The 26,646-nt window shown below is 35.3% G+C and overlaps 1 protein-coding gene across 3 annotated transcripts in view; it reads right to left on the bottom strand.

Annotated features, from left to right (window-relative positions):
• Positions 1–237: 237 nt before the first annotated feature.
• The window catches only part of Glcci1 (glucocorticoid induced 1), an 83,532-nt gene continuing 57,123 nt past the window's right edge, over positions 238–26,646 (bottom strand). Inside the window, exons 4-8 of one of the 3 annotated variants that reach the window (XM_013352453.2) lie at positions 23,208–23,324; positions 19,178–19,330; positions 16,033–16,243; positions 4,648–4,768; positions 238–3,054 (exon numbers count right to left, since the gene is read on the bottom strand). In XM_013352453.2, the coding sequence (XP_013207907.1) occupies positions 2,709–3,054; positions 4,648–4,768; positions 16,033–16,243; positions 19,178–19,330; positions 23,208–23,324 (948 nt within the window). In that variant the 3' untranslated portion in view covers positions 238–2,708. The remainder of the gene's footprint in view (positions 3,055–4,647; positions 4,769–16,032; positions 16,244–19,177; positions 19,331–23,207; positions 23,325–26,646) is intronic. The other 2 variants (XM_026787553.1, XM_026787554.1) reach the window with 2 other exon arrangements.

Here is a 26,646-nt window from a genome sequence, read left to right as displayed (position 1 = left end):
CGGCACAGAGGTTAGGACTCTAAGACATCCAACTTGTTACCTTGGATGGAAAGTGTACAGACTAAATGTCAAGAAGAAACCAAGCAGGAGAAATCTGATCCAGTTAGAAGCCTCGCAGCTCTAGATATACAGAAACTCACTGAGCACCAATGCTGCCATCATCCAGGGCAGAATTCACCTTCACTGAAGAATGTGCCAACAGTCTTTTTAAAAAATATGTAAACTCGTCCAGTTTTACTAATAACTTTATTTAAATAAGACACAGGAACTTCTATACTGAAAAAAATACAAAACAGAAGCCACACATTTCTTGTGTAAAGCCATATTATATAACTTGAATACTGTTCAGCGCAGTGGCTAAAATTAAACAACTATATACAAAATTTAAACAGTTTCCGACAAGTTTCTAGAGCTGGATGTAGGATACATTTGAGCTCACCAACTTCTGGGGAATTTACATGGCAAAGCATAAGCTTTAACACATTTGGTTCGAAACTTTAATATATGCTAAAAAAAACAAATGTACAACACAATATTTAGTTTCTCATGAGAAAAATAAAAGCACATCACTATAAATATCGTACATAGATTTCATCACCAAAAAGCATATTCAGTCCTTCTTTCCGAAATTGATAATGATACTATTGCATCTTAAGACAAAAGCAGAGTATACGATCAAAACATCATGTAATGCTAAACCAGATTATCAGAAGTTAAATGGAGCTCATATTTATCTTACTGAACTAGTAATTTTCTCCCTTTAACCATAATCTACAAAATATAGTATTTTCATCAAGGCCTGAGATTATTAGGGTTAAAGGTGTCTGCTGCTGAAAAGATTGTTTGAAAAGGTTCCCCTGTGAAAATGGCAAAAGTAAACTGAGCCCTTCTCCATGACAGTCCCCTATAACATAACACTGACTAAAGGAGCCAGGGTGCACCTTCAGGAGAGAATCTTACTGCAAACTTTGGTGAAAAGGAGAGAATTGGGTTGACAACACAACACACAGAATACACGCACACACACACAGCATTTCGAAAAAATTCAAATGGTGTCGCTTTATCAGCTCATCCTCCTCCAAACTCCTTAGAAGAATCAAAGAAAACCTCAGGAATGATCGAAGGAAACTGGAACATCCCTTTAACAGTAGGCAACTTGTTCCCAAATTCTAAAAACGAAACAAACAACAACAAACTGTGCCATCCATTTTAGGTGGAGGTGAGAGAACTCTAGGCTCTCACTGTAAGCAAAGGAATGCAATACAAACGCTTCCCTTTGCTTTTGTGTAAGCTCTGTGTACAGACCAACAGTGTCTCAAAGTCAGACCCTCCTAGGGCTCTCTCACACTTCCTGGACAACTTCTGTCAAGTTTGCAAGTTCAAGGCTATTCGCTTGGGGTTATGTTCTACTCCACACATTCTAAGTCTTAGCAACATTATTCATGATAGTGTTATCTGAGGCTTAAACGAGACAGCTTTAAGCTATTGCTCTTGCAAGTCAACAAGAGGTCTGCTTGCTTCTGCTGCATTGATTCTGAACGCACGCATACTCTCTACATGAATGAAACCCATTTCCCAAATGTTTGAGGAAAACAGTAACCAAAATGTCTCACTTTTTAACCAGCAAATTAGAATTTCCTAAAGTGAAGCTAAACATAAATATGTCTTTAGATAAAAATAGTAGCAATTCTGACCTTGATGGCCAATATAAACAAAAATCCGTCATTATTTATACCTGCAAAACTTCACTTGCTTTGAAATCAAACCCAGCCATTCTTTTATTTAAATTTCATCACACAATATGGAATGTTTATATACAGTCTACTACTGAAGCTTTATTTGCAACATTGTAACAGTCATTAACTGAGCAACACCTTAACTTTTTTTTTAAAAAAAGCCACATTTACACATGTTGAAACAGTGAATGCAACAGTTGTTCTACTGGTAACCACACGACAAAAAAAAAAAAAAACGATGTCATACACCACAGATTTGCTGGTTCTCATGTTCCCCATGTCCAGGATTACCATCACCTAGGGCTGAATGCACTTCTTTTTCTAATGTGGAATGGAATGAAGAAAGGGAAATGCATAAAATAAGGAAAGGCAAAAGAGTGATGTTCCCTCTTTAGCTTTGCAGCTGTGAAATGTTTAATATCCCAATGTGACATACATTCCAAGTTACCTGAGTTTAGACTTCAACTGAAGTACCTGAAGCTAGGCCATAGGGTGGGCACTGTGCAACTGTTGTGGCCTTTTTTTTTTTTTGCATTGTATGTATTATAGAAGTTAGAAACAAACACCTGGATCAATTGTAAACATAATCCTGAAGTACAGTATTTTCCATAGGACAAAACACAGCAAGACATTTTCTACTTAGACAGGCAACTTTTTGAAATAGAGCTTATTCATACTGAAATTTTGGAACAAAACACAGAACACAGTACTAATCTGTCAGACATACTATGAAATGCATAGTCTCCACTTAAATGCTGAATGACACACACATTTTGCAAGCATTACTGCTTTCCACAAAAACTGCTGAATAGGAGGAGTGGGTCCCTGCCAAGATCAGTGTTAAGAGCTATTTTATGACGCTAAGTATTTTGCTGTTGGTGGTGTTCAGAAAGTTTGTCACTCCATGCAGATAGATGTCTGAGATCTCATTCCCACACCATGGAACACGGGTGGAGGCCAGCTCCCCCTGCTTTAGATCATCACATAGTTCTGAGTGGAGATGTGTTCTTCTGCCTGCAGATCTTGTAGGAGCTGCTGCTGCTGAGATGGCTGCTGGACAGAGGGCTCCAGGGAGTCTACTGTGCTGGTGTCATCAGAAAGAGACGTGAAGGAAACCCGGGAAGAGAGCTGCTCTACGGTTAGTGTTGCCAGAGCTGAGCTCTGGCCAGAGTTAGGAGAGTTCTTGAGCATCAGGTCTGAGGCAGGTAGGAGAGGGCCTAGAAGTTTTACAGGACAGAAAGCTGATCCGGTTGGGATGAAATTAACCTTGTTTTTGTCAGGACATGAAAATAGAGGGGCCGAGATAGGCTGACGAGACCTAAAACCATAAAACAAAATTAGTTTGGGATCACTATAAAATTAATTACTTTGTGGATAAATTGAAGTTCTCTAACAGCTAGAATGTGAATGACAGGGATGGATTATATACACACAAAGGGGAAACATCTTCCATAGCACAGGTCAGCTGGGAGACTAGCCACATATAGGGCATTGAAATAACATTTAAAGAAAAAACAACTTTCAAAAGGGCCAAGCAAATTTTTAGAGATCTTTAGTTGTTTCCAATCACTGTGGAGGATAAAAGAAATTATACACTGTTCCTGAATATTATACATATTTATGATAAACTTTACTGTTAAGAAGTATAAAAAGTATGCTACTTATCATTTATTTGGTAATAAAAAAAACTTATTCAACTTTTTCTGGATCTTCAGATAAACATATGGAAAAAAAAGTTTTCAGTTGTCTCTCAACCAAGAGAAGAAAGTCCATGTCTCCAGCCCCATCCCACTAAGCCAACAACTAACTCCTGTGTAGGCTCTGTTCTCTTCTAGGCTACAACAAGAGCAGACTGCATTGGTCCCTACTGGGACATACAGCAAGAGCTACACAGTCATCTTCTGAGTATTTCTAGAAGCCCCAAGTTTTCAACATGAACCTCTTTTTTTTTCTAATTTAATTTCTGACTTCTTCATATTGAAAACTTAAAATAAAAAGGGACAGAAAACATGAATTCAAGAGTAAACATGCTAGATAAATCTATAAAGAAAACCACTGTCCCTTCGATTTGAAAAATCGGAGACAATCTGTAAGGTGCTGGTGCATGGACAATAACCTTTCTCCTAAATGTATTTCTGTCAGCCAGCTAAACCAACAGTTTTTTATAGAAAATTTCTTAAAATTTTAAAGATTAAAAATTACTTTTCAATGCTGCTATGAACATAGTTGAACAAATGCTTTTGTTGTATGATCGGGCTTCTCTTGGGTATATTCCCAAGAGTGGTATTGCTGGGTCCAGGGGTAGGTTGATCCCGAATTTCCTGAGAAACCGAAACACTGCTTTCCAAAGTGGTTGCACAAGTTTGCATTCCCACCAGCAATGGATGAGGGAACCCCTTCCTCCACAACCTCTCCAGCAAAGGCTATCATTGGTATTTTTGATTTTAGCCATTCTGACAGGTGTAAGATGATATCTCAACGTTGTTTTGATTTGCATTTCCCTGATCGCTAAGGAGGTTGAACATGATCTTAAGTGTCTTTTGGCCATTTGAACTTCTTCAAAGAAAATGAAAGAAGAGAGAAAAACAGTATAGCGAGAATGGAAAGAGAAAGAGAGGAGAAGGAAAGAAAACGGGAAGGAAAGAGAAATGGAGCTGGGAGGAAGGAAGAAGAGAGGGGGGGGTAGGAGCAGCAGAGAGAGAGAGAGAAAAGGAAGGCATTTCAGCAGCAAGGGTGAATTCCTAAGCTTCCCGTACTCGCTTATACACGTCAGGAACTTCTGTCTATTCAATTCTCTTTTCTTAATTTGCTTTTGAAACAAACATCAGCTGGACAGAGTAGTTGATTCATCTGTAATCAACATCTCAATAAAAAGCTTCAGATCCCAGCTGACAGAAAAGACATTACTTACGCCATTTCCTCAAAGACCTTCACTCGCTCACATCCCTCTGGGGGCTCCCGTTTGAACATGTAGCTGTTGTTTGGTTTGGGAGATGAAGCATACTTGGGTAACGGTGAGCTACTCCCACTGTCTGTAAATTTAAAGCAGTTATATTAACTAGGAGTTGAAAGAGCTTTTAAATTAAACTTGATTTCTGAACAGCCCTATTTCGTTTACTACAAAGCCAGCCTTTTGTCACTGCAAGGGTATTTCTAACGGCCTTGTGTAGTACATTAAAAAAAAAAAACTTAAATGTAACAGTAACCTGCCATACCACAGAATATAAAAGGATGACATTTTAGCCCTGAAAACTTCGAGAAAATCATAGCTGTAATCTGAAAAAAATATTGTAAATGAATGCAATAATATGCATTAGTTATACAAAAAATTATAGGATTTATAACAATGGAGGTGATTCTCTATATGATATCTCATTGGCCAACCAATTAAATTAAATATTTTTATATGTGAATATTTTTTATCACAAAAGTTTGTAACAAATGATTCATTTAAAACACCAGGAATAATAAGCTTGTAGGGCAAAACAAGTTTGCAACCTGTCTTCCATCTACCCATAATAATGTTTAAAAAGATAATTTGCCCATAATTTTGCCTTTAAAAGCTCTGTTTCAGTACAGCTTGCATTTTAGCCACTAACGACACGAAAAATCCAAAAATATCTCTACCAAACATGTTTTCCTCATTTTTTTAACCCACAACAAAATGGTCTATTCATGAAACGCTATAAAACCTATGTACGAATTCTCCTTTTCCTATGTGGCAAAAGTGTTTGGAAATCCAAGTCCACTAAGATGTGTCATTATCTTTGTAAGATGCCAAGTTGTAAATTCAGTCACAGACCTGTTTAATATACTGACTCTATTATCTAACTTCTGACTTAATGAAAGCCAGTGCTCACTGTTCAATACTAAGTACACAATCAAGTAGTATGTATCATTTCCACATATTTTGAAAAATGGAATTAACAATAAATTACATGACTTGCTTTAGTTTATGATATAGAAAACTGTCCAGCACTCAAAACAGAGTAACAAGGTACATAACACATGCTTAGAAATCTGCACACTAACATTTTATTTTGTGATGTTTCAAAAGTCAGTCTTAGGAATGTAGATCTACGTTTACATTTGAAAGTGGCTGTCTCCCTGGCTGGCAATTACTTTGAAACAGCAAGACTACACATTTCTACAAAAACTACAAAAGCACATAGTTTATTACTATTAAACATATTCTTACAGAATATGCATAGAATAACTTCTTAGAAGGAATCAAATCATAGAATGACAGTTTTTTTTTTATTAACTATTCAGACTTAATGATTTTCTTAGACTCAACATTTACCTGTTTCTTACTTAGAAAAAGAGAGGGTGAAAATGACCTCCTGGTCGGTAGATGTAATGGACTCAGAAGCCTGAGTCTTAGTGCTGTCTGGGAGTAACGTTCATCTATTAATACTGGTCAACCACTAAGCTGGTGTGAATAAGGCCGTAGACTACCCTCTCAACTTCAATCTCACTTCACTATTCAAATAACACATGAGGTCAAGAATACAAGTGGGTGAACATGGATGGCATGTTACTCATCGGCATAGCACAGCCCACCAGTAAGTGGCATCTACTAAAGCAATGACTTTGATATCTTTAACAAGTCTTTCATGCCATTAGTTGGGGTGTGACTACATAGCAATCAATGGTCCACCGTATTATCACGGAAGAAATGCCATGTTGGCCACAATTACATAATCGAGCCTATTACACAGTTTCTCTTTATAAGCACGTACTATAATTTCAAAAAAAAAGTTGAAACTAGTCATGAACTAGATAACCTAAAAATGGATACATTTTTTTCTGCCACAATTTAAAATAATTATTTGTCTTTAAGGTTTTATTTTTCCTTTAATTTCAGAGGTAGTAAGTGGTCTTTTGTTTTAACGTATCCACTTAAACATCCTTATTCTTTTTTGGAGGGAGGGTTAATGTTAAAAACAAACAAATGTGTTCAATGATTTAAATCCTTTTGCTTTTTCAATAAAAACCATCTGGCTATAAGGGAGTATTTATAGCTTATATTTCGTAATCTGAAAAGACAGTGTAAGAGAACTACAAACAAATATTTGGGAAATCTGGACAATTTCTATCAAGTTATCATATAATTTGATTGCTTATCTTATTGTGATAGATCCTATTTATGCACACACTATACTAATATCAAATTCAAGTAACTTCCCAAATATTTTCAAGTAAATTAAGACTTGGAAAAGTTTCAAATTATTATAATTTAGAATTATATATAGAAAAAATATTCATTAAACCATGTGTGTTTATAACTATCTTTCAGAAATGACATTTAATATTTTATACACTATACTCTATGACCCACAATTCCAGAATAGATGTAATTTCCATATATGATTGTTGAGTCATATATGTAAATAGGTACATAAATTCTTTTTTTGTTTGTTTATTTGTTTTTGTTTGCTTAGTTTCGGAGGGTGGGATAAATACAGGTAGGTATATTCTTTGTTATGGGTTCTACTGTAGCCTTAAGACTGTACATATATTTTGTCACTATTAGATAATCAAATAAAGTTTTAAGCAAACAATAATAAATTATAGTGCTTTATTTTCTGAGGTGCTAGGAGTTGAATGTAGTATCATACACATGCTAGATAAGTGTTCTACCACTGAGAATATTCCTAGTCAAAGCGGTGATTCTTAACCCTAGTTTACAATTACAATAGACCCAGTAGAAGCATTTTTAAATTCCAAAGTTCACATCTCATCTCTCAAAGGAGCCTGGCTTTTTTTTTTTTTATTCTCCCCTTTGAAAATGCTTCCAAGCGTATCTGAAATAAAGGCAAATCTGAGAAACGAGTGTTAAGAGAGTTAAGAATTCTAGTCTGCAATCAAAATACCTGACTTCTACCTGTGCCTACTGAACATAACCCCCATAGTATTGGTTCATCTCTGGCTTTTGATCCATAAAACAGGAATAACTATTGAAGCACTGTTATTTTAAAATATAATATAAAAAGGACTAAGGCATAACTAAAACACAGAAAGCTCTCAAGAACACTGGCAGTAACAAATGTTACACAAGTAAACCATCTGAGACTATGTCACTCTTCCTTCTCTCTCAGGCAGAAGAGGATGCAGTGAATGTTTAAGTAGATTGGCCCACACTAATGCTATTTAGTTACATAAAGATAACATCCTATTTCTTGCAAGAAAGCAAGGTTATCTTTGGGATGAATTTGTGTGTGTGTGTGTGTGTGTGTTTCCAAGTGCACCTGAGTGCATGCGTCCAAGGATGCCAGAGGAAAACCTGAGGTTGTGTGTGGAGCCGGAGTAGATGAGCTGGCCAGTGATGCTCAAGGACCTACCAATCTGTCTCTACCTCCCCAGTGCTAAGATGACAAACATACATGACTGTGCTAGGGTTTTCTTTTGTTTTGTTTTGCTTGTTCTTTATGGGTTCTGGGATCAAACTCAAGTGCTCATGTTTGCATGGCAAGTGCTTTATAGACTGAGTCATCTCCACTATCCTGGTAATCTTTGGAATACCAGATTCTCCAGGAATGCAACTCTCTAGTGTCAACATGACAGCAACAACTTGACCGGGAGATCTAATCTAACATCTTAAAATTAAAACTAATGCCTAAACCATTGAGATCCTTCAGATTACTTTGAAAAAGAAATTATTTTAAGGATGTATCTAGCAGCAACTAACCAAAAATAAGAATATAATTCTTATTCTTTCCCAAGTAGGTAGTTCACTGGGAAAATGAATATAGTATGTTGAACACTATATTCAATGATATATTAAGAATATAATAAAATGGCATAAAAGTTAGCCTAGTGAGTTATGTTAGAAATATGACTAAAATAAAATGGATCTATACAGAATTACTAATTTGGTGTTAAAATTACTTATTTTGCTCAGGAAATTGAGTTAGTAACTAGAGTATGGATGATGGACAAAGGAGATTAGGGAAACCATACAATTATGTACCATTTTTGGCAATTAGCCTTAAGAAACGGGTAATATAATCAATTGTATCAAAGGGTCCGCACCTTCTTGTAACTCAAAAACTAAACTGGGAAGGAGAGCTTACAACAGTCCCTTTGAGATAACCATTAAATTTCAATAGCACATACACTTTAGTTGGGATGAATATATAAATTACTCATGTGTATATTTGTGTGTGTGTGTATGATTATTTCACAAAAGGAGAAAATATGACTACACTACCTTTTGCTACTTATATTTTTGAACGTTACTTCATTTCTGACTATGTTTTGAATAAAATATCTAACAACCACTGTGAATGTTTGTCTCATTAGTTAAATGCTTGTCATATGTAGGTACAGTATTTTAAACGCTAACCACTTATTCTTTGGGTATACCCCAAAAGGATACACATTTCTAGATTTAACTATAGAGGGCTCTTGTTTTGTGTTCTCACAATAAGTAGACTGCCTTTACTACAACATAACCTAACAAGATTCAGTTCCTGACATGCCACTTGAAAATAGTAGTTGAAGATGAACACAAATCCTATGATAGAATATCGTCTTCAAATCAATCTATGGACTAAAATCATACTTTTATTAGTTTAAATCTTAATAGTGAAACTAAGTATAAATCATAGATTAGAAAATATTTTGTATATTGAAAATTAATTTAAGAATTTTGGGAAATTCTTGCAATATAACCTTTATTTTTACAGCCTCAGATTTTAAAATGATTTTTAAAAAAATCCAGAAGGAACATGAGCAAGGAAGTCAGGACCACGAGGGGTGCACCCACGCACTGTGACAGTGGGCTGATCTATTGGGAGCTCACCAAGGCCAGCTGGATTGGGACTGAATAAGCATGGGATGAAACCGGACTCTCTGAACATGGTGGACAATGAAGGCTGATGAGAAGCCAAGGACAATGGCACAAGGTTTCGCTCCTACTGCATGAACTGGCTTTGTGGGAGCCTAGCCTGTTTGGATGCTCACCTTCCTGGACCTGGATGGAGCGGGGAGGACCTTGGACTTCCCACAGGGCAGGGAACCCTGACTGCTCTTCAGACTCGAGAGGGAGGGGGAATGGAGTAGGGGAGGGGGAGAGAAGTGGGGGGAGGGGGAGAGGAGTAGGGGAAGGGGGAGGGAAATGGGAGGTGGGGAGGAGGCAGAAATTTTTTTCAACAAAAAATAAAAAATAAAAAAAAATCCAAAAGAACCAGTTTGCAAAAAACTCAAATGTTCATATTTTAAACTACGTATGTGTATATGAAGGATGCTCGAACTCATACTAAAAATGTCAATACAACTTTAAATGTTCATTTCACCATTTACTTTGTGTGAAACAGAAGATAAAGCAATATACTGTTAATATCTTGATGAAACTATAGACAATAAACTCCAATTCTCACCAAACAAAATGACACAAACATCATTAGGCAGAAACCCACAGGGAAACACTACCTTCACGTTAGGCTGACCTTACAGCCCTTCCTCTGCACCATTCACAACTTGCCTAACGTTGGCAACCATTTCCCACATCCCCACACTGGAACTTGGCTATCTTACTCATGTCCTTATATCCCTTTGTCTAAAATACATCATCAGCCACCAAAACTATCTGCGAACATACAAGAAGAATGTACTGGAAAGTTTTTTCAGTTACTTCCTATCATTAAAACAAGTAAACTTTGTTAACTTATTTGTGGAATAAATAATAACATTTAAGGATATAGATTCAAAATAGCTAAAAACAGTGTGATACAAGTTTGAAAAGCGAAGGGTTAGACCATTAAACCGCATACTTGCTTGGCCTTCTGGACTGCAGTACCTCCATCTGAGCTATGGTTCTTCAAAGTCAAGCTGGCCATGCCCTCTATGTGACACGCCCACAAGAGTCTTCCCGGCCCTTGAATGTCCTTGGGAACAGCATTAGACCTCTTGTAATATCTAGGTTTTCTATCTCTCCTCTCCGTCACTCACACATATCCAATTTCTTACAGTTCCTACACACCTGGCCCTTGCAGAGATGGATGTTACATGAAGCCCATTCTTTCTGCAAAGGCCATAAGATACAGCACAAAATCTCTCTAGAAGATCATTATTGGCATCTAGACCATTAAGAAGTTAGGAAAGTTACCAATTTCTATACGTCTCAAATTAGGTAGCCTGTAATAACAAGCCCACATAATCATAGGAATATGGCATATAGTAAATAACAAAAGTATAATCACCTAACCACATTTAATCATAACAATCTTATGAGGAAACTGAGATACCTAGAGGTTGAGTAACTTGTCCATGGGCCCATAATTAGTACATGGGAAGGCAAGGTTCCAATTGATTACCCCAAAGTCAGAGTTCATTACCTAAGCTTTCTGCTTCACTAAATCTTGATCTACTCAGTCTGTGTTTTCATAAGACAAATGAGGAGGTGACAAAATGATCAAGTTCCTTCCTAACACTTTGCTTCTCTAATAAAAGGATTACAGCTCAGGCAACCGTTGTGGGTTGGCCTTCTGCTAGGAGATGGAATAAACAGCAGCCTGTAGGAGCCCATCTTTCTCAGATGACAAAAGATGATATGGAAACACCTGACAGATTCATTTTTTTCTCTACCCCTATTGATAACCTATAATTTTTTCTTCAGTCATGATTAAAATTTACCAATTATCAACAGAGTATTTAATATAAGAGAACGATGACACATGTCTTAGAAAAGCTACTACCTTTAATTTCATTAAGAAATGTGGACTTTATGGCTTCCCAATCCCTTCACCAAAGTGCCTATGACTAAGTTTGTCTACTTTTTTTTTCTCCTTTAAAAGTACCACACTCTTCTCAACTGCATAGTGGTGGTGCACAAGCAGGTGGATCTCTGTAAGTTTGAGGCCAACCTGGTCTACAAGAGCTAGTTCCAGGAGAGACTCCAAAGCTACAGAGAAACCCTGTCTCAGAAAACCAAATAAATAAATAAATAAATAAATAATAAAAATAAAACAGTATCACACCCTATGAACATTTAAAGAAGCACAACATACAATTTAATAACTCAAAGAAAATGACACCAGTATTTTCAATATAGTAATAAAGACACTACGTTTTTAATATGGACATATTATAAAGAAAGTTAGTATAAGAAGATTTTAGAAAATCCCTATTAGTTAACACCATACCTTGCAGGTATGACTGAATTTGGTAAAGACAACACAATGAACAAGACTAGGTTAACCATTGGTGCCTAAACTTACATGTTAGTAAACAGATAACAAGATGAAATAAAATATATATGAAACTTTCATTTGCTTATATTCTAGACTGAACTATAACAGATACAACTGAGTTATACTTACTAAGTAGTTTTGAACTATGAGTAAGATAATTATTTATAGCTGTTACATTATCTGTTATTGGTATGATTGTAAAAATTGTATAAAGATAAGAATACGGCAATTTCAGGTTCTTATTAAATGCTTCCAGACATTGTGAATGTGTGCAATGTTTCCTGTGATCTTGAAAAAGAAGACTGGGGCAAAGACCTTAGTGACATAATTCTACAATAGGGCAGTTTTGACTTCTCACATAAAGTTCTATGTTGGAATAGTATTTTCAATCTATGCATTTACCATTAAGAAGTTCTTCTAAAACAACAGGGCAGTTTTAACATGTAATATAAAGTCCTTTGTAGAAAGTGTTTTAAACTCTAGTTTTATCACTAAGAAGTTCAAACAAACAAAAAACTTTTTATATATTTGTTCAATGAATTTAAAGGTAAGGTGGTTAAAACACATATTCAACATTTGTTTTCATACTATCAACCACAAAAAAGTCATAAATTTGAGCAGATTAGGCTATGTGAGAAGGAAGAGAGCTAAGGCAAAGGTGTGAAAGGCAAAAAGTGAAGAAGTAGAACCCTAGAGAAAAATACAAATATGGTTAAATAAGAAATATGAATAAGAAAGTGCCCAAACAGGTTATTTTAACAGACTTCTTAGTATCAGCTCTAGACACTAAAGAGACAAGCTAACATTTTTTATTTGTTTTCTGGAGAAGGATTGCTTACACTTAAAACTCACAGTTTAGTAATATTAATATTTGAGTCAAATTATAGTGTGAGTTAAATGGGCTTATATACCCTAGCTTAGGAAACTCCATCCACATAGTGTATTTCTTTCAAGAAAATATAGCTTCAACCACAAGTAATCAACTTATGGACTCTTGGAATATAACTCTTTGTAGCTGGCCTCAATAAAATGGTTCCATTTATTTCATAATTATAACAATCACTGTTTCTACAATATCTTGCAAAATTGCAGAACTTTCTAAAAACTGCCTAAGTAACTTGTGCCAAAGATTCATGACAAACAGCAGACTGAAGTCTAGGTTTTATGGTTTGCCCAGCAGTAGTCTGGCTACCCTCAAGGAACATTGGCAGAGCTGCTAAAAAGCTAATATTTTGACACTGCCATCTGTACTATATATTTTTCCCTTGCAACTTGGACATGATGATGTAGAAGGACTTGGGCCAATTCTTTGGCTATATATATATTGATAATGTTAATATAAGAGATGTCAAGATGAGAGTTTGTACTCTGAATTTGAGGCTTAGGAATTATTTCTCTATTAGATTAGCTAGCCTTGTAACTCTACACATGTGGCCAGGCTGCTTTCAGTCTTTAGGTTACTGGAAAAAAACCCTAACAAAATAGCAGAACTCAACCCAAACAAACAAAAAAGAAACAAACAAACTCATATGAAAATCTCCACCTGAAATAAGTTCTCAAACAACTGTTGCTTTTTCAACAGAGTGGTTTTTATTCTGGCATTGCAACTGGTAGAGTCAAAGAAAAAATGTGCTATCTGTAACAAATTCTTTAGTTGAAAATGATAAATGATTCATGGGGAGCAGATATAAATAGGGAGAGATAACATTAGGAAAGTCAGAAAATGGGTAAATACATAACAGATGAACGCTAGAAATAATCAGCCCACCAGCGCACCTTTCAGTAGAATGTATATAGTCACTGCATCTGATTATTTCGCTTCCTGCATCATTTCTCTTAAGTCGCCTAGGAATGACCTGAGCTCTTTTACCAAAAAAAAAAAAAAAAAAATCTTTGAACTACAAAGTACGCAGGTACACAAAACAGATTCTAGGTGATAAGAAAATTACAGTACTTATTTGTAAAATATCTCAGAGCAACTCTAACCAAACAAGTGGAAGACTTGTATGACAAGACCTTTAAATCTTTGAAGAAAGAAATTGAAGAAGACACCAGAAAGTGGAAAGATCTCCCATGCTCTTGGGTAGGTAGAATTAACATAGTAAAAATGGCAATCTTACCAAAAGCAATCTACAGATTCAGTGCAATGCCCATCAAAATTACAGCAAAATTCTTCACAGACCTCGAAAGAACAGTACTCAACTTCATATGGAAAAGCCAAAAAAGAAAAAAAACCAAAAACAAACAAACAAAAAAGGATAACCAAAACAATTCTGTATAATAAAAGAACTTCTGGAGGCATCACAGTCTCTGACTTCAAACTCTACTACAGAGCTACAGTACTGTAAACAGCCTGGTATTGGCATAATAGTCAGGAGGACCATTGGAACGAAGACCCAGATATTAATCCACATACTTCTGAATACCTGATTTTTGACAAAGAAGTTAAAATTATACAATGAAAAAAAGAAAGCATATTTAACAAATGGTGTTGGCATAACTAGATATTAACATGTAGAAGAATGAAAATAGATCCATATCTATCACCATACACAAAACTCAAGTCCAAATGAATCAAAGACCTCAACATAAAGCCAGCCACACTGAACCTTATAAGAGAAAGTGGGAAGTACACTTGAATGCACTGGCAAGGGAGAATACTTCCTAGATATAACCCCAGTAGCACCGACACTGAGAGAAACATTTAACAAATGAGACCCCCTGAAGCTGAAAAGCAAAGGACACCGTTAACAAGACAAAATGACAGCCTACAGAATGTGAAGAATCATGTAAATTGTGGCATACCAGCAGTTAACCCAAAGACAACAGGAGCACAGAAAAACTGTTTGGACCTGATAGGCAGTGAGTACTATCAGTTTATGAACAGTTAACAAGAATTTATTTATCTATAAACCTTAAGGTGATATTCTGTAGATATTCTTTGAACCTTCTCTACTTGCTAAAAAAAATATAGTCATAGGGCCAGGGAGATGAATCACTCAGCATGAGGACCTGGATCTGAGATCAGGTCCCTATCACATACTCAAAAAGAGCTGGCATGCATATCTGTAACTCCAGGACTAGAGCGGTAAAGACAGGTAAATCCTTGGTGCTCAATGACCAGTCAGTCTAGCTGACTTTGTGAGTTCCAGGTTTAGTGAGCAATCCTATCTTTAAAAAAAATAATGATAATAAGGTGGAGTAGCTAGAGAGAGAACTCATTGGGGAAGGTGCTTGCTGCACCAGCATGAGAAATCATGTAAATGCTGGGCATGGTGGTGGGCATCTGCAACCTGTGGCTGGAAAGCAATGACAGCGGCAGATAGTAGGGGCTCCCTGGCCATCTAATCTAACCATAATGGTCAACTCCAGGACCCATGAGAAATCCTGTTTCACATAAAAAGATAGAGAGCCTGGACAGATGCTGTTTAAGCCTGGGAACCCAAGCTCAAATCTCCAGCACCCACATTTTAACTGAGCAGGACTGCATGTTCCTATAAGCCCCAGTATTGGTGGGGAGAGAGGCAAAAAGATCCTGAGAGCTCATTGACCAGACATTCTCATCCAAAAGACATGATGTTAGTTCAAAAGACATATCTTAAAGCAAAGGAAAACAACGAACAGAAGAAGGCATCTCTCTGTCTTCTCATCTTCTGTAAAACATGTCTTATAGTCTTCACATATGCATCATGCATAAGTGCATCTTCACACCACACACACTTTACCAAGACCCTGTTAGAGGATAGTCCTCCAAAATCACTAATTATAAAAACTAGCTTTAGACGTAAGGAATATAAACTGTACCATAACTATCATCAGCTTTGAACAAAATGGAGGAAAGTACTGGCATTTAGTTGTATACACTCCACTTTATAGCTTTTATTCGCCGTTAGAACCAGGCTCTGTGCTTATCTGACACATTTATGGAAGATGTTTGAAAGTTACAAAGGAGGAAAGTGAAACCAATGAACAAACCTGTAATAACTCATCGTTTACAATCTCACCATTCAACAAAGGGGGAAAGTGGTGTAATGGTCTAAGACACAAACTATAATGAGCAATAGCAAGCCTTCCATATAAATGGGTGACTTCATTCTCACCTTTATCACGATCATAGAGCAAATCTTCTGTTGAACAAGGGCTTCCATCCTGGGATTCCGGAGGACAAAATGGAGACACACAGGGGGAGTGGCTGCTACAGCTACTGCTGCGCTCTTGGACGGAAGGGGTCTGGGTATCTATGCTGCGAGTACTACTGCTCCGGTAGTGAGCAGGGAGTGGAGCTCTTCGACCGTCTGGAATATCCAAAGGCTGCACGGGGAACACCAGTGAGCATGGCTTCAGATGTCACAGTCTCCGTTAATAAATACACCATTTTGTATCGTAATTTCTGGGCATGTTACAGGGTTCCTGTATATCCTCCCAGGCAGTTCCCATGATATTCTTTAAGACCAGTGTAAGTTTAACATCAAAACTCCAAATATCAGCACCATGAATGGCACATACACATTGAGAATAAACTGAACATTCGAAGAGACAATTTTCACTTGCTAATAAGGTAAAAATGAAACATCATATTGGTGAGTATAAAATTTCAATTTAATTTACTAATTAGAGCTCAAGAATTTCTATTTCCTTTGAAATCACTTAAATTTCTAATAAAACTGCATTCGTATTCAACGGAGAATAATAAATCTCAACAATTCTGTTAACATAGCATACACAAAGTATGATGATTTATAATCTTGCATAGATCTAATATACTGCTCAGATGGGGCAAGAGTAGTAAACAGGAAACTACACTCACAATCACATGCTTTGAACTGTGGAACGCATTAAAGCTCATCAGTCCAATTATTTTGCTTCCATAAAGAAAGAACCTATAGTTTAGAGTTGATGGTGACAGTGCCAGAGCCTGTTGAGTAGATACCTTCTAGTCTTCTTAGCTCTCACCCCATTGTGCCTACTTGTCTGCAGTCAACAAGTAAAACTCTGTAAGCTACAGCTGTTCATAAATAATTTGAACTGTTATTATTGCATAGGAAGGATCACAATGCTAGTAAAATGAACCAGTATGATGAATTAGTATTCATTTTCACTGGTGTGCCTATTCTACTTGCTCTCAGCCTTGCCATTTTAAAGATTCAGAGACAGTGTTAGAGAAGAAATAGAGGAAGAAAAATTAGGTAAGGTTAAATATCAGTAGATTTTATAATGCTGATTGAAACAGAAACTTTATGTGATGTTGCTGGAACAGACACCAACTTTACAACTTGATAATGACTATTATAAAGAGAATATCCAACTAAGTCTTCAGCTCCTTCATTACTAAAAGAAGTTTCCAATTAAGGAATGAAGTAAAAAGAAAGACTTCACTAGGCTAAGCTCTGACAAAGAAAATGTTAGTTTAAAAAAAAATTGCAGTGCTGGGCAACAATAAAATGATACACTACTTTGGAACAAAATGTGAGTTACATTTTATTTATGTGCTACTAAGTAAATAAAATTCTTTATTTCTATTTTTAATCTACAACTAGATAGCATATATTTATCCTTTTTTGAAGGTAGAATTACAAAAGCAAAACAAATTTTACAAATCTACATATTTACAAAAAATAATTAAGGGAAACAGGGAGGTTTATAATACTGATATCAATAATAGTGCCAATTTTCACTTTTTGATATAGGCATTTTGGTTTAATTTTAATAAACTGATATAAAATTAATTGTAAATGTACAATTTTCAATCAATAGAACAAGTCATTACTCCTATAAGCAGTCTTTCTACTATAGTACCAGCAGGTACATCTTACCTGTCAATACATTACTGAAGCATTACTCTGGACAACACTGTTCACTCATTTAGGGCACCTTTGTTCAACTACTTTAGAAAAAAGTATACTTTAGTTTATGAACTAACAGGGTTTCATTCGGCATCTTCATACATTCTTATGTGCTTACGTTTTTTGGTTAATCATAGCTGGCACTGTAAACATGTTCAAGATGCATGTTTAGGGAAGCCACAGATCCTATGATGCTGCTTTGCTAAATAGTCATGTTGTCCAACTCCCTTCTCAATATTTATGCTTATGTCCATAGAGTTCTGATGCTTTCAACCTTGACCAGAGGAGCTTTGTACTGCAGAGGGTAGAGGTCAATGTAAAGACTCAAAACTGTTCAAAATGCTGAGAATGAGCTCCTCTCCCTGAAGGATCAGCAACAGCGTAGAGGTGACAGAGAATGTAAAAGCTGAAGGATTAGGAAAAAGTGCTGTGAAAGGCTGGTCTCTACACCCACGACCTCACAGTAGCTGCGGCTAACTGTATAAGATCCCCACAAACTCTAGAGTTAAAAATTCCAGTATGGATAGGAAAGGGCTACTGATATCCCAATCTTAGACAAGGAAGGGTCACTCAGTTTTCTTTGAGGGGCAGGCAGGCCATTAGTAGATTGCCCCATACCATGAACCTATTAGCAGCACTATTGGACTTAGTGGTAGATAGATAGATAAATGATAAGGAGTCAGATGGGTAATGAGAGGTTTTGGGGGAGGAGACCTTGAGGGAAGGAACTCAGAGAGAATATAACCAAAGTATATGCTATATAAGTATAAAAGTTAAAAAGTATTTTAAAATGCAGAAAATATCCAAAACATAAAATATCTAAAAATTTGATGGTATTTTGTTTGTGTTAATTTTATTTCATGTGCATTAGTGTTTTTCCCTGCATTCATGTCTGTGTGAGGGTGTCAGATCCCCTGGGACTGAGCTTCCATGTGGGTACTTGGAATTGAACCTGGGTAATCTGGAAGAACAACCAGTGCTTTTAACTACTGAGTCATCTCTCCAGCCCCAGTAAGGCATTTCCTTAATTAGTGATTGATGGAGAGGGCCCAGCTCATTGTTAACTGAACAAAATGCATAAAAGTAAGTACTATCTGTCAAGAAAATGTAAGTACTGTTATGTACTGCAACATAGATCATTTTAGACATGCTAAGTGAAAAAAGTCAGTTACCAAATGCCATATATTATATGATGCTATTTATTTATAAAGTCTGGAACAGAAATATCCATAGACCCAGAAAGTAGATCAATGGTGGCCTACAGCCAATATATTAAAGGGATAGGAGAGAACCCTATGGTTTGTATTTTATCTCCATAAAGCTGTTACCAAGCCCACAAATGCTTTTAAGAAATTCTGTAACATTAAAGAAAGAAGTATTTAAATATCCCATGCAATCTTACCTTGGACACTTCTTCCTTTCCATTGTTTTCTTTGATGAATACCTTTTCCAGTTCAGGACTTATTCCTTCTACATTGCAGGGCACACGTGAAGCAGATGATTTTGGCACAGATATGTTTGACAAAGGCATAGGTACTGACCTTGATCCAATAGCCTTTGAGGCAGAAGACAGAATAGAGTCAAATTATTTATTGTCAAATAAAGAATTGGAACATGATACATCTTTAAAAATGAAGAGTTCGGACGTAGCTAAGTGGCAGACCTCTGTTTAGCATATGTGACATGCCCTCTGCATGCCCCCACCATAAAAAAGAAGCAAACAAAATGCCTTAAAACACAGAACAAACAGTTATTTCTGACACTTCAAAAAAAATTCAAATACATATACAGAAATTTAATTTCTAAAGGAAGATAAAAAATAATATGGAATGAAAATCCTTCGAAATCCTTTTAAGTGCAAAGCAAAGGTATTACTATATAATGTATACACTGGTCAAAGAATGGCAGATAGTAGTATTTTCAGCACTTTTTAATGTCTCCTTTTTGTTTTACTGGGAAATAGAGTTGAAATCCTTTTTTTTTTTTTTTTTTTTTTTGGCTTTTCGAGACAGGGTTTCTCTGTGGTTTTGGAGCCTGTCCTGGAACTAGCTCTTGTAGACCAGGCTGGTCTAAAACTCACAGAGATCCGCCTGCCTCTGCCTCCCGAGCACGATTAAAGGCGTGCGCCACCACAGCCCGGCTCTTAGAGTTGAAATTCTTTAAGTTATCATGGGACTCCACTGTAGTGCTGTGGAGATACCATGATATTTACATTTTAGTACTTTTGTTTTCATTTTGTCAGCTACTTAATACAATCACTGGATTAATAAGCAATATAAAAACAATACCATGTTAAATTCAGCACTCACTTAGCAGCTTTAAGGTTGTTTTCAAGTGTCCTCTGCACGGGTTTTCAAGAATTAGCCACTTCTAACAACTATTATAAAAAGTCAAAAGCTGTCAATGAACATTTTTTTTTTTTTTTTTTAGTTTTTCGAGACAGGGTTTCTCTGTAGCTTTGGAGCCTGTCCTGGCACTAGCTCTTGTAGACCTCGTACTCACAGAGATCCGCCTGTCTCTGCCTCCCGAGTGCTGGGATTAAAGGCGTGCACCACCACCGCCAGGCTTTGTCAATGAACATTTTGCAGCTCAAGGAATACAATAGGAAGGAAATAAGGGGGAAAAGAACCAAGGTGTCAAATAATAATAATAATAATAATAATAAATGATCTCGTTAATAGTAACTAGAATTTAAACATGATTTGTGGCAGTCAGCATGTTAATATTTCCCATACTTTCACTGTTGCCTACTAATGTGCCTCATATTTCATTAACAAATGAATAAACACATTGAATCTTTAGCTCTATCATAATTTTCTATTTTATTATTATCAAGTGTTTAGTTGTTTTATGGTTTTCATAATAAAATATTATACCTATCATGATTTATTTCTATGTATAGTATAAGACAGTTTTAGTATTGCTTCTATATTAATTCAGTTGACCTCACATTTCTTCATGAATTCTCTATTTGATTCAAATTACCTAGTGATCCTTACATAAAGTTTGTTTTAATGTAATTTTATAGTAATTGTGGAATTTTTAAAAATTATTTTATTGGTGTTTTAGCCTGTATGTACATCTGTGTGAGGGTCCTGGATCCTGTAGTTACAGACAGTTGTAAGCTGACATATGGGTGCTGGGAATTGAACCCGTGTCCTCCAGAAGAGCAATCAGTGCTCTTAACCACTGAACCATACTGCCAGCCCTGCAATTTTGGTATGTTATAGAAAAAGCCTTTTCAAATTTTTTTCTGCATGACGAGTGTGTTTATATGACCTTTGAACAAAACTCCTTAAATAATAAAAGAAGTTTTCAAATTTTCTTTCTGAGCAATGGATATATTTACAGTACATTCCTTGAAAACAATTCGTTAAATAAAAAAACTATTTAAAGCATCAACTGGAACTCAGACATAATTTATGTACTAATTTAGAATAAATTGTTACTTTAAAACTATCTTCTCATCAACAATGGGTTAAAACAATCAATTTTATCTACTTTTCATTTTATAGCCTCAATAAATATTTTTTACATTAACACAATAAGACTATTGAGTTTTTATGTTTATACTTTTGATTATCTCACTAAACTTCAGTTATCATGCAAAATTCTAATCATAAGCATAATTAGAATATTGGTGTGAGTATATATGTATATCAGCAAGTGTAAGTTATTAAAATTTGTCAATTTTTAATTTATTCTATTTAAGTAATTTGTTATTAAGAGTACTTTAAAGCATTCTAAACTAGACTTCATACTTCATTGACAAAAGTAAGTAATTTCTATGAATAACCAGACACCAAAAAATTAAAAGCAAGTTTAATCATCTTAGTTTTTTTTTTTTAAATTTTTTTGAGACAGGGTTTCTCCACAGCTTTTTGGTTCCTGTCCTGGAACTAGCTCTTGTAGACCAGCCTGGCCTCGAACTCACAGAGATCCGATCTTAGTCTTTTTTTAAGAACTTAATTGAGATAATAAGATAATACTGATAGTGCTTGAAAAAAAAAACTAGCAAATATATTAATTCCACAAGATTAAGAAGAAAAAGGAAAGCACACACAACTCCCACTTTGGATGTCTAGAGCATACCAGTTTGCTGTATAATACTGATCAGGTATGATCAAGGTACAACATATCACCCATTTTAAACACGCAGTTAGTTGAGTTTGGCTAATCCAACTACCGATATAGTCACATTTAGAGTCTTCCATTATTAAAAAAATATTCTTTGGGGCCTCTCTGCATTCAGTTCCTATTCCTAATACTTAGTTTATATAATTATCCCTTGGGATTTTAATGCAACAAATCATACATTACACAGTTTTTTCTCATATCTTCCTTCACTTAGCAAAATGGTTTTGAAATCCAATTCTGCTGTCATATTTATTAGCTACTTTCCATTGTACTGTTGAATACCATTACACTGTACAGTTATGTAAAGTATCTGCCTAATCATCAGTGAGAGAATATTTGTTTTCATTTCATTACCACGAATAGTGCTTCCTCAAGCACTTATGCAGATATGTTTTAATTTCTAGTGGCTACTTGAAGGGAGAAACACTGGAGATAATAATGGTCAGTATATGCTTGCCAAGTGGTTATATTACCGTGTTCTCCTAACAGCAATGCACAGCTGCTCTTTTGCTTTACATTCTCAATTCCACTTGGTATTGTTAGTATTTTCCATAGTAATGATCTCATAATTAGTTCTAATAGTCTAGCTAATTCACTCTTATTTTCTAAATATACAATGTTATATACAATGAATGATGCCTTTCTTAGTCCCTTATGTAGCATGCCAATAAATGTAGACCTTTGTGATCATCTGATCTTGATATTAACCAATCTGATCTTAGGAGACATACAATTAATAGCAATAGGATGTTTTGCTATTTTCAGTTTAATAAAAACTTTAGTAACCACAAAAGGATACTATATCAAGTGTTATCAATTCAATTTTATCAATATCAAGCAAAATCTGATGCATTTTCTATGTTTTGACTTTCTGAGGTAGTAAGTTATATTAATATGTCCTAATGTTGAATTATCCCTATCAATGCACTACTTGGTCACGATATCAGATTTAACTTTTTAAGATTCATCACTTCATGGCAGCACTTTTCAGATCTATTCAGTAAGATATGTTAGCACAAATTTCTTGGGGGAAAAAAACTCTAGTTTTAAATTTCTTCATATGAAATAAAATGCAAATTGCCTGGAATACAAAGTTGACAGTTTAAGGTGCTACTAGAAGGGCTGTTCAGCAAGCACATTTCCTGTGACTTCATTTCACTTCAAGGAAATAGCATTCTTAGGCCACGATACTCTGTTATGTGTTACAAAAATAGTAATTCAGTAAAGATAAAACTTTGGTTATAGTATAGATTTCCCATTAAGAGGAATTAATAAAATCTGAACAATTAGCCTACCTGAGTATGACTGATTGTTATGTGGTTGCCATGGAGAGGTGACTGCCGATCTTTCTCTTTACTGTGACGACTACTTTGCTTGCTGCGTTGTAGCTGCTGCCTCAGTTTGGCAATCTGCTTTGGGGGAGAGAACAGAGAAGAGAGCAAAAGTGAACACCAATGCTGCTTTTTTCTTCAGTTTTTTTCTCAAAAGATTTAATAGAAGATAATGTTTTAGCAGAAGTTGTTAAGTCTAAGATGATTGAAAATGAGAAATAAATGTACAACACAAATGCTTAATTTCTGCAGTTTTATTTGGTGGGGCGGCTGGTAAGCAGGTAGACTAAATTTTGTCAGATTGCTTCAGATTTTATCTTCATAATGCTCTTAAAAAAGAAACTTCGGTAAAAAAAAATATTTCAGATAGCTACTGTTGAACTTGTCAAACCTGAAACTTAAACCTTCTTTTTATTTCTGTTTTTCCTTTTAGACAAGAGCTTACTGTGAACATCTCAAAATCAGAGACCTGCCTGCCTGCCTTCTGAGTATGAGATTAAAGGCATGCATCACTATATCTTAAATAGAGGCTGCATTAATTTCTATATTGCTATCTTTCATAAAAAAGAAATCAAGCTTATCTATTACTAAATATTCTAAATTATATATCACAATGGTGGTAAAGGCAATCAAATCTTATTAGTATTTAATACTTTTCATTTGAATTTACTCATTGTGCATAAGGTTTCATAAGGACATTTTTATGTATTTAATCTTACTTTGTGTTATCTTTTATTCATTTAAACATAAATTTACATTTGGATATATTCTCCTAAAGAAATCACTTTCCAGATTTACTTACAAAGTCTTTACAGTAATATCACCTAAAACTTACTAAACTGCTAACATACTTTAGGTTATGCATAATGTACTTTAAAACTTCCCAAGCATTTTAAAAGGCTACGAATATTGTTCAAATGTGTGGATAAGAATACTGGTCAAATGTGTTGTAAAATTAGTCCTTAGTGCAGTTCTGTTAGGTAGTAGTAGTAGTATACGCTGTATACTGGAGAGAGGGCCCAGAATGAACACCTGCAACAAAGTTCTGGTCTCAGGAACCAAATAGTGACTCACAACTATCTGAAATATCAGTTTCAGGGAATTCAATGATTTATTCTGGCTCCATGGATACCAGGCACACACATGATGCACATACACAAATAACATGCATATGAAACACGTGTGCACATAACAATTTAAGTATATTTTTAAAAAGAAATAGTAGAAAGTGTTTAAGAAGCAGAGCTTAGTGGGAGCTGATATGGAACCTTTCTTTAAAAGATGGGGGCCATGGAATATGACTTCACCACTTAGAAAATAATGTGCTTTTTATGGGACCCTAATTCTTATGAAGACTCTTGTTTCCTCACGCAATTTCTCTTCCCTGCACAGCCTCCTACTTGGTATTTGATCTTCCATGATATGACTCACCAAAGGCCAAACAAGACGGAGCTGTCTATTCTTAAGACTTTTGACCTTCTTCTCATCTTTATGAGAAGATTTATGAATCAAAATTTTTGTTTCATAAATTACTCAGTATCTAATAGGTAATCTCTAACAAAAGAACTACTAACAGATTGGGAGATGTAATTAATACTAACATTACTTTTGTCATAGAGAAGATGGCAACATTAATCAACAATGATTCCTTGAAAAATCTAGAATAAGTTTAGTTTTATGCTTCTACTAGATAAAATATAAGTACAAAGTGAAGTAGAAAATGCACTAATTTTTCTCAAGAATATATATAGTAAAAATACAATGTCCTATGAAATTATATAAATATGTACCGTAAATAACAGGCATCAGAAAGCATAAGGTAATTACTATTAGAACCTATACGAGCTCAAATTAAAAATACATGACTTATTGGGGAAATTTTTACATGTGGTAAATAATAGGGAAACAGTACAACCACCAAAACGGGGATAACTGAAGTCCTTTCTATCAAGATTTTATGTTTTCACTTTTGTGACTTATGGATCTCTCATACAATATCCTTGCAAAAGATGTACAAGTAAGCTTGTGGTAATGTTTTTGTTTCTCACTCTAGTTTGAAATGACTTAATTTTCTTCTGGAGAGCATAATTTTCATGAGAAAAAAAAATCAAAATTAGTAAGTAAATCAAGACAAATTATTCACTGTAATAAAAAGTAAATAAGATCTCAAACTGTACAAGAGATTTTATTGCATATAAGTATAAAATTTAGTGTTTTCTGAATATTAACGATGCTTTTAGTGTTGTCTGAAAACTGAAAGTGCTTATACAAAATAGTATGGTATGCCTGCAAATTAAAGTAATTTCTAATTATCCATTTACAAAAATAAATCTTTAAAGCCTACTAATCTTAATTAATTGTTTATGGCCTCTGATACATTAAAATAAACCAGAAACATTTTGTTCTATGTGGATTTTAACCCTAGAAAAAAAGCTTAATTAAACAATATAGACTTATAGCTTCCCAAACTGTTATTTTCTTATAATACTGTTCTTGTTTACAGCCAGTAGGCATCCAAATAAAAGGAAAACCTATCTCCCCAAATATATGTACTTAAAACACTGCAAATTCCATTTTAGACCTAGGTGAAATGATAGCAAGACTGCTGTTCCATAAAATCCTCCTTTGCTTCAAAATGTAGGAGGCTCTTATATTCATTTTCCCTATAACGACAAGAGCTGCATACTTACATAATGTAGAAACAAAACACTCTAGCTTCATACAGGTTTTGTTCAAAATGTCCTTTGCTTTCCCTTTGATGGGAAAGGAGCCTCCAGTGTATCTGAAGACACCTCTTTTCTCTAACCCCATTACCCATGGAAAGCAAACGAAGGTGTCCCTTTGGAAGAAAGGCAAAAGAAGTTTTCTATCTGCTCCCAGTGTTCATTGGTCGTGTTTAACTTCTCCTTACTGCAGCCTTTAATACCCAGACCCACTGCTTCATATAAAAGTGAAGTCTTACTGCAGCCCTTTAATACCCATACCCACTGCTTCATATAAAAGTGAAGTCTTCTCTTCAGCAGGTCATCTACCTGGGTTATGGTGATGAAATGCCCAATACAACCTTCTATTCGAAATAGAAACAGTAGCTATGTAATGTATGAATTTTTAAAAACTAGATGGTTATTTTTTTCCTCTAAACATTCATTTTCTACTTTGGGCCTTAAGAAAAACCAGACAGAGAAACTTTCTCAAAATCTGAAAGGCTTCCTATACTAGTCTACCAAGCCCGATGATCAAAAACATCAGGAATACGAAATCTTGGGTCACTAATTAAAGATGAGACAGAGAACTATAAAATCTTTAAAACAATGAGTGAGCAGTTTTGTGTCAGGGAATAGAAAGAGTTTTATTTCTCAGAATTAATTCAAATCCATAGTCGCTCTGGGAAATGAAAATTCCC

Source organism: Microtus ochrogaster, linkage group LG10, assembly GCF_000317375.1.
Source record: "Microtus ochrogaster isolate Prairie Vole_2 linkage group LG10, MicOch1.0, whole genome shotgun sequence".
Lineage (NCBI taxonomy): Eukaryota > Metazoa > Chordata > Mammalia > Rodentia > Cricetidae > Microtus > Microtus ochrogaster.
Note: the sequence above shows the minus strand (reverse complement) of the source record. Positions and strands in the feature narration are given on the sequence as shown.